The sequence below is a fragment of the Typha latifolia genome, chromosome 1 (assembly GCF_019914945.1).
Source record: "Typha latifolia isolate L0001 chromosome 1, TyphaL0001v2, whole genome shotgun sequence".
Taxonomy (NCBI): domain Eukaryota; kingdom Viridiplantae; phylum Streptophyta; class Magnoliopsida; order Poales; family Typhaceae; genus Typha; species Typha latifolia.
This window is the reverse complement of record NC_133086.1, coordinates 3,715,605-3,723,989: the sequence shown is the minus strand read 5'-3', so window position 1 is coordinate 3,723,989 and position 8,385 is coordinate 3,715,605. Positions and strand designations below refer to the sequence as shown.

Below are 8,385 nucleotides of genomic sequence, written 5' to 3'. Positions count from 1 at the left end.
TTAACACTTCCACCACTCATCTCCATTTCCATTCTGCAACAATTGTGAAGGAGGACTCGTGACAACCTCTTCTTTTGGCTCGTAGACAGCAAGAGATCCTGAGTTCAAATCCCCTCGATCCAACCTATCAACAAGAACATACCAACCTATCAAATTCAAATCCACCGTCTTGAGTCTATCAATTAAAATGCTTAAAACAAGTTTGACGAGCTAACAACCGTAGCTCGGCGTTCGGGTTCACGGCGGCGGCGGCCCGCTCTAGCGACTGCAGCTGAGTCTTGAGGAACTTCATATAATGGACGGCCTCGTCGAGCATGGAGGCGGTGTCCATCTTGGTGCCGCCGGGGACGAGCCGCTGCAAGATCCGGATCCGCTCGCTGATCCGCTCCCGCCGGTGCCGCGCCGCCACGCTCTGCGGGTCCTTCGATATCTTCACGTTCCGCCGCTTCGGCGGCTTGACCGCCGCCGGGTCGATGTCGATCGGCTGCATGGCCGCCACGTGAAATATCGCCTCCCTCATCGCCGCCACCGGCACGTGGCCGTGAGAAGCTCCAGTTATGAACTCGAGCGACGGTTGCTTGGAGAAGTCGTTCGAGTTCATTTCCTTGTAAGCATCTGCCGGTGCCCTGAAGAATCCCACATCCATTTGCTTCTTGAGGGAGAAGAAGATGGAGTTTGGAGTTGTCGTAGAATCTTGCGTAGAGAAGATAGGATGCTAGCTAGCTACAGTGAACAACCTAATGGAAATGGATGAGGCGAAAGAATAATATAAAGCCTGCGGTGGTACAAGGGCGTTTTTGTAATTATAACTTCTTCTTTCTTTTTTTTTAAATCTTTTATGGATCATGTGTCTTTGGAGATATTAATAAATATATAAATTAGACAATTTAATTAATTCTCATAACAAATAAGTTCAAACCGTAAGCATATAAAACTAATATGCCACTAAAATTTTTTTCAAGCATCAATTCCCAACATAGGAGGGGAATCGTTTACCGGTGACCTTCTGGTGTAACCTAACTAGCCAACTACAGTGATAGAATCTATATTGGATAAATATAACGATTGTAATTTTTTATATATAGTACTGTGTATTTCATATTACTCGATACGATTGTCATTTCTAATATTTTTCACATAAATTATATTTATTTAAAAAAGAAGAACAACAATTCAAAAGAAACCATTTAAAACGACTCACATGGAAGATCAGAGAGCAATGCAGGTTCTGCGCATCGTTTTAGAATTTTTAAATGCCTGCGTTGCCGCCGAGAACGGAGATCCAACGGTAGTCACGTTTCTCGCTTTTTTAGTCTCGATTTTTCACAGAAGAGTATATTTATTTATGCACATAATGAGATAAATAATAAAGTTGGAAAAAGGTAAAAATGGTGTAATTTTCTCGGTTTATTCCACTTGTTGATAGATAACTGTCACATATATTTATTGTATGCAGAATAATATATACTATCAATAATTTCCTTGTCTACACCTTGCTGGTAATGAATGTAAACGGAGAAAAAAAGTAGAGAGAAAAAAAAAAAAAAAAAAAAAAAAAGAAGCAAGAAATCAGACGTGAAAACGACTGTTGCTTTCTCTGTCGGTAGCATGCCAAGATGGTGTTCTGGGAACACCGACAGTGAGCTCTCTTTGTTTCAATTTTCATTATTTTAATCTTTTCCTGGAGGACTCCATCTAATCTTAGTCACACCCTCAGAAGGCTGAAATTTTTGTTTTTTGTTTCCATACAACTCTTTATCATATCTACAAAGAGTAGTAAGTAAGCTTCAAAAAATTGATTGAAAGTTTGATTGTTTTATCTGTCCCTTTAAGAGTAGCTAGCAAAGTGGAATGGAGGTCTTTGCCTGTGGTTTGAGAACAGGATCCATGCAGGCAGATTGCAGAGAAGCATCGGTTTCTTTGTTCCCTCTCCTGCCATTAATAAGTGATCCAGAAGATGGTCTCCGCAAGGCGACACGTTCTCTCTGCAGCCCGAAGTATTGGATATGCTCACATGCATGCATGGTTCATGCATCCCTTCTCTTTATCCACCAACCAATCCTCCTATCGCTTCCTACCTTATCCCTTCGTCCCACGGCATTGAGACATTAAAGAAAGAAGAAAGTTGCACACTTCTTCATCGGGACTTGAAAGGATGCCAAAAGTTATTTATTTGTTCGCCTTTTATTTTTCACTTCCTGTGTGCATGCTTTTCATCGCCCAGTGGGAAGTCGCTTCTTTGGAACCTGTTTTTTTATTATTATTTTTCTTCGTTATCAAGTAGATAAAGAACGCTGTTTATTTTAATGGAGACGTCCTCTTCCAAGATTAGCAAACCTAGAGGCGTTTCTTTGTGTATCACTGGGAAATTATCCCCTCACGAACAAGAGAGTTGAGTAGATGCTCGACGAGACAAACTTATTAGGTGATCATTCTAAATATGGAGAACAATGAACTCTGCTCAAGGAAACATTTGCAATTGTCCACGAGGAATTCATAATTTCGTCCCATAAACATTAGGTACAGATAGATCATAGATCAAATCACCAGTTATGTAGAGAGAGATCAATTTCAAACCAACTTAGTGTTCTACAAAGCTAAGGAAAATGTTAACTGAGTGACATTTTGCTTGCAGCGTGCTGCACTAATAAGGTTTGTACCGCCAACCCATTCTGGATGGCCTGCTGCTGCCACTGGCACCATAACCATACTGTAATAAGAGAAAAGAGCGAGTAAGGGGAAAGGCATATATATAAATTAGCATAGTACAAAAGGCACAGATGGTAGAAAGTTTGGGAAGAAGAACATCAACTATTGCCTTACCAGATGTAATTCTACATCATTAAACAATAGCTTCACAAAAAAATTACTTTATCCCTCATCCAAACTGGTGATTTAAATATAAATTCGTGTGCAAGATTGTGCTATTCACTTACATCATCGAAATCAAGGCTGCCATAGAGTCTTCCATAAGATCTCATGGGACCATATCCTCCATATGCCTCAGGGGGTTCCACATAACCTTCACTTGCACCAGCATCATCAAGAGGTGTAGCGGAGTCTATAGCAACCTGATTGGAAATCCAGCACTTGCATCAAATTTAATATAATACGGCATATAGGGGATCAAAAGTTAGGAAAAACGTCTGGCTTACGAAGACGAGGAATTTAAATCTCCACAACCTATTGAAAGAAATTACAGAAAAACAACTACTGAACAAAACTTTACTGAGATTGCACGTATATGCTTTAACCAATCTACACACAAACTAATTTTTGTGTATTGCATACAACATCAACCTGTAAACCTTCCTCAAATTAACCATATACTATTGGGTTCTGTTTCTATTATGCAGATCATTAAATTCAAAAAAAGAAAAAGAAAAACTACTTTCCTGCATTAACAATATAAACATATATAAATCCTGTCACTGAAAGTTGAGCCTCTTCTTTATGCATAATTCTATATCAAATAACAACTTTGTCATATATAATACACAATAATAATAAAATAGGTTCACATCAAGGTAGTCTTCAATTTAATCTTAGCTGCCTCCTGGACTTCCTGCATATACAATCTCAAGAAGCACCTAATTTCAATACCCTTCAAAGTACAATACATTAATGTATGAAACAGGCATATGTATTTTGGTAATGGCATTAGTCCATTTGCATTGTTTAATGCATTATTTATGAGCTAAGATACCCTCCCATTCTAGATATACACTTTTATTTTATAATTCAATCCATATGAGCATGCATATGTATAAACAAACATATATATATATATAAATCTTTTAAAATCACGTACCTCCTGTCCTAGAATTTCATGAGTTCTGCGTGAAACGCGATCTGCTACACCATCTTCAGCAAAAGTAACAAAACCAAATCCCCTATGTCCGGTTCTTTTAGGATCCTAGTCAAATAGCGCACTAGTTAGGAGACTATGACCAACTCTACCCACAATAATGGAAGTATCGCACTATACCTTTGGAACATACACATCAACAATGCGTCCAAATCTGCCAAAGTATTGCCGCAGATCGTCAGCACTTGCTTCCTGCGGAAGTCTGCCAACAAATATCTTTTTGCCCATTCCACGGGAAGGTCCAAAATATCCTCCTCCTATATCATAAAGAGAACAAATGATTATGCAGTCCAACCTGCTGATCCTAATTGTGTGAATGTATTGCTTAAAAATTATGAACTTATAAACTTACTCCCATAAGCTGATCCAGGGTGGTCATAAAGTGTGGGAGCACCAAGAGCTGCATACCTAGTAGCAGCTGTTATATAAGCATTATAAGCACCATATCCACCTTGTAATGCTCTGCTCGGATATCTCATGTCTTCATCCTGAACTCAGAAAGAAAGTGAAAATTAATCACAAAATCTATAGCAGTTATAATAAACTGAAGGATGTGAACATAAGATAGTAACTTCAAGCGTCTATCAGTAGAGTTCTAACATAATAGGAAAAGCTAAATTAGCCTAATAGAAAAGCAAAAGATACACAGTTTCTGAGAGTTGCCTTTGGAGTTGCACGGTCAACCACTACAGTTGAACCACCAAGTTCATGAGACTCTGCCATTATGGCATCTACAGATTCTGCTCAAGCAAAACAAAAGAAACACAAAGTGATAAGCCAAATAAATAGAAGAAAAAACATAGAAAAGTCAATAAGAAAAGAACATAATGGTAAAAGCAAAAGTGCAACTGCAACAACCTGCGCTCTCAAAAGTGATAAACCCAATTCCCCGATGCTCTTTAGTTCCTTGGTCCTACAATTCATAAATCACTATTTGCCATGACAAATAATTCTATATAAAACTGAAGCACAACAGATAAAATTTTAGGAACAATGAACATATGCAATATTGCGATGTTTCAATATCAAAATGATAAAAACAAAGGGTTAGAGGGTCAATTTCCATCATGAAATTCTGCTCATCAATATAAATTTAGTCCAATGGAGGTCAACAAATGGAACTTGGTCAAAAATTATAAACTCATTAAGTACAGGTACATCAATTGATTACTAGCAAGAGAAGGTATCAGCAAAACTGTGACTTACCATGTGCTTTAAGAAATGAACAGCTTACAACTTTTTACAGATACTTTCCTAAATTTCTCTCTAGTTGCAACAATTTGGACAGCAACCAACAAGTTTGTTTTCCAACCTACGAATTTTTGTACAGATTTCCAAAAGCCCTCACTGCTATCTGATTTTGCACTCATCAAGCATTTGGTGTCAATACATAAAGAAAAAGCCCAGTTAGAACTTGTGTACTTCTCTATCTACCTAGCCATTTCCCATGTTTCAAGGTAACAGAAGAATTACTCCATGACTGCATCAGTATACACTACAATCACTAAGTTTCCAGACCTGCCAACCGACTATAAATGTTGCACAGAAGCCCCCCATGTTATCCCAAATTCCATTTATCGAGCATTTGACTTCATATCTAGAATGTTAATATTCAAGGCAACTGTTAATCATAAAACTAACAAACCAACTAGGAAACAAATTTTTTTTTATCTTTCACATCTCCTACTCTATTTCACTTTTTTTTACAAGGATACATAAGGTTTTCCCAAAAAAAATAACAAAGAAGAAGAAACTTGAGATGTTCGTGTTCATCCTCCAAAAGAAGATTTTATTATTACCACATTAGGATACCAGTTTGCAATATGGTTATCATAACTACACACAAAATTTGACTCATATGTAATGGAAAAGTGTCAATTCATATTTCTACTGTTTGTATTTACCAGGGAACATCAAATTTGATAGAACCTTAATGATATTAAGCACATCCAAGGTTGAACAATCTTCAGTAGTCACCACTCAAGAATGTGTAGCGATAAACGAATAAAAGCATCAAAAAACTTGCATGCAAAGAGTTCACAAGACAGATATAAAACAAAAATGCATTCGGCCCAACTTTCTGTATATTCACAAACAATTTATTATATTCTCATAATGTCATCGAGGTGTTGCAATATCAATTAAACATTAAAAAAAACAAGAAGTTAAATTCCGCTACTCAAATTTTACCAACCACCATGACACAAAGTACCTAAACTTTGCAAGATTTCATGAGTCAATTCTACAATCTGTCACTGTATCACATGGCTTATTAATATCATTGGTGAAAGAACCAAATACGGAGAATAGTCGTGAAGTAGCACATAATAGAATAAATATTTAAATAAGAAAGCAAACATCTCTTACCTTTGGCATGTAAAGATCCGTAATCTCTCCAAAAGCCTCAAAATAGCTGAAAATGCACCCCTAATAGTCAGAGAGTTTGTGCAAAAATCCAAACTTTGTTATCAAGTATATCACCTAGATAAGCCCATTAACTTCTTACCTCCGGAACATTGACTCATTTACAGAATGTGGAATTCTGGCTACAAATATTCGAGTGGCTTTCTTGACTGGGCCCCTCATTTCTTCCTGAATTGAATATGTAAATAAAGTAGCATATTTCCATTTCAGAAAATAGAGATATGATATTCAATAGCCTTATCTCTTATGTAAAAAAGTTGATTTGTGGATATCATAATACATATGCATATGATGACGGATGATAAAATTATATTCATCAGCATACCTTTGGTGTTGCCACCTTTACTTCAAGAGTTCTATTTCCAAGAACATGCTCACTTTCCAATGCATTCTGAATAGGAGTGTGCAACATCAGAATGTATTCTCTAAGGAAAGCGACATATATAAAAGAAAATGATCAAATAGCAAATATTTGTTTAGTGAAAAAGATTTGCTTCATATTCATATTAGAGTCACCAAATAAGCTTGTTGGGTTGCTACTAAAACATGGAACCATGAAAAATAAGATGATTGCCAAAAGTTACATATTATCTATACAATCTTTCCTGCAATAATATTTCTTTATATATTCATGCCCAAAGATCAACTAGTGAATCTCTATCCTGTAACAAAAAAAAAAATCAAATTCATATAGTTACCTTTGCATCATCTGCAGATGAGAATGTAACATAACCAAAGCCACGAGAACGTCCAGTGGATCGCTCCTATATTAGGGCGTTAGCAATAGTCAGAAAAAAGAATTGCAGTGAACTGTGAAGCCTTGGATGGCAAGTAGTTAAACGATCAAATACATTGGCATACAGTGGAGCATATATAATTGTAAAAATGAATTGACAACATATTAATAAGCAATATTAATGAAACTGTGAATCTTTTACCTTGACATCTTTAAAAATTATTTCATAAAATAAGACCTTTAGAATTTTTTTAAAAATAAGGCATCTTAAGAAATTATTCAAGATTTCAAGTACTGATTGATTGGTGCAATCAATGCAATGATTGATTTGCCAAGCCGACCTACCTCCCGGAGAAATTCCAAAGAAGGGCCAATAGTAGACAACCTAACGAGAACTAGATGAGCAAATATAAGATGGTGGGATAGTGGCCCATAATCTATCCCTAGCCACGAGCAATAAGATTACAAGACCGCCACTGCTCGATTAATAAAAAAAAAATATTAGCTACCTAATACGAGTTACGAAAACATGTACATAGATAACTCAACTCCTCTGTAATCCGAAGAAATGCAGCAAAGCAAATTATGGTTCTGGAATAAAAGGAAAGAATGATGAAAAGAACTGCTAAAGATTTATGAGAAGAGGTGCCAACCTTCATCACGATGCAATCATCTAAAGGCCCGAATTTGCTCATGTGCTCCCTCAATCCTTCCGTGTCCACATCCCAAGGGATTCCAAGAACCTGAACCAAGCCCGATAAAAGGATTCCACTCTATTACCGAAACGAATAGCAAAAGAAAAACAAATCCAATTAGACGGAAAGGGATTAAAGTACTAACCACGAGCTTGGTAGCCATAATCCTCGAGAGTCCAAATCCACGAGACAAACAAACTCTCTTTCTCTCTCACAAACGTCTCGTCTTCCTCACCCTATGTACAAATCTACGGCTCACTTCCCTCTTTACCTCTCGGATTCGCACTCTCTCTACCTCTCACTCTCCTGCACAAGACCAACGGCGCGTTTATTGTGTTGAGAATGGGGTTTTTCCTCCTCTTGGGCGTTCTACCGAATGAGTAGAAGAAGAGAAGACGAAAGGAGGAGGAGGAAGCCATAGATAGATAGATAGATAGATAGATAGTTAGGGATCGCGTGTGCACTCGCAAACGACTCTTACCTCGCCGCTCCGCTCGCTCTCGCTTTCGCTCTTGCTCTCTTCCTCACGATCTCGATGGTGCCGCTTGGGTTGTTCTCCGGGAGCTCCGATTGGGTCGGGGATTTTATTCGGGTTAGGGCGAAGAGGAGGAGAGAGGCTTGAAATGTCCACGGAACGATAAGGACTGATAAAAGATGATCTC

At 37.6% G+C, this 8,385-nt stretch overlaps 2 protein-coding genes across 2 annotated transcripts; both read right to left on the bottom strand.

The window, feature by feature from the left end:
* Positions 1-646, bottom strand: LOC140798772 (transcription factor HEC1-like). Its single transcript, XM_073152810.1, has 2 exons — positions 219-646; positions 1-124 (listed from the first exon to the last, which is right to left on the bottom strand). The coding sequence occupies exons 1-2, from the start codon at positions 644-646 to the stop codon at positions 1-3; spliced, it is 552 nt and encodes a 183-aa protein (XP_073008911.1).
* A 1,826-nt stretch (positions 647-2,472) lies between these two features.
* LOC140784876 (uncharacterized) lies at positions 2,473-8,385 on the bottom strand. The gene is made up of 14 exons (XM_073132479.1): positions 8,205-8,385; positions 7,869-8,029; positions 7,682-7,771; positions 6,991-7,056; positions 6,618-6,683; positions 6,375-6,460; positions 6,236-6,281; positions 4,727-4,781; positions 4,532-4,608; positions 4,221-4,356; positions 3,989-4,125; positions 3,812-3,916; positions 2,937-3,071; positions 2,473-2,710 (listed from the first exon to the last, which is right to left on the bottom strand). The coding sequence occupies exons 2-14, from the start codon at positions 7,884-7,886 to the stop codon at positions 2,645-2,647; spliced, it is 1,083 nt and encodes a 360-aa protein (XP_072988580.1). The 5' UTR covers positions 7,887-8,029; positions 8,205-8,385; the 3' UTR covers positions 2,473-2,644.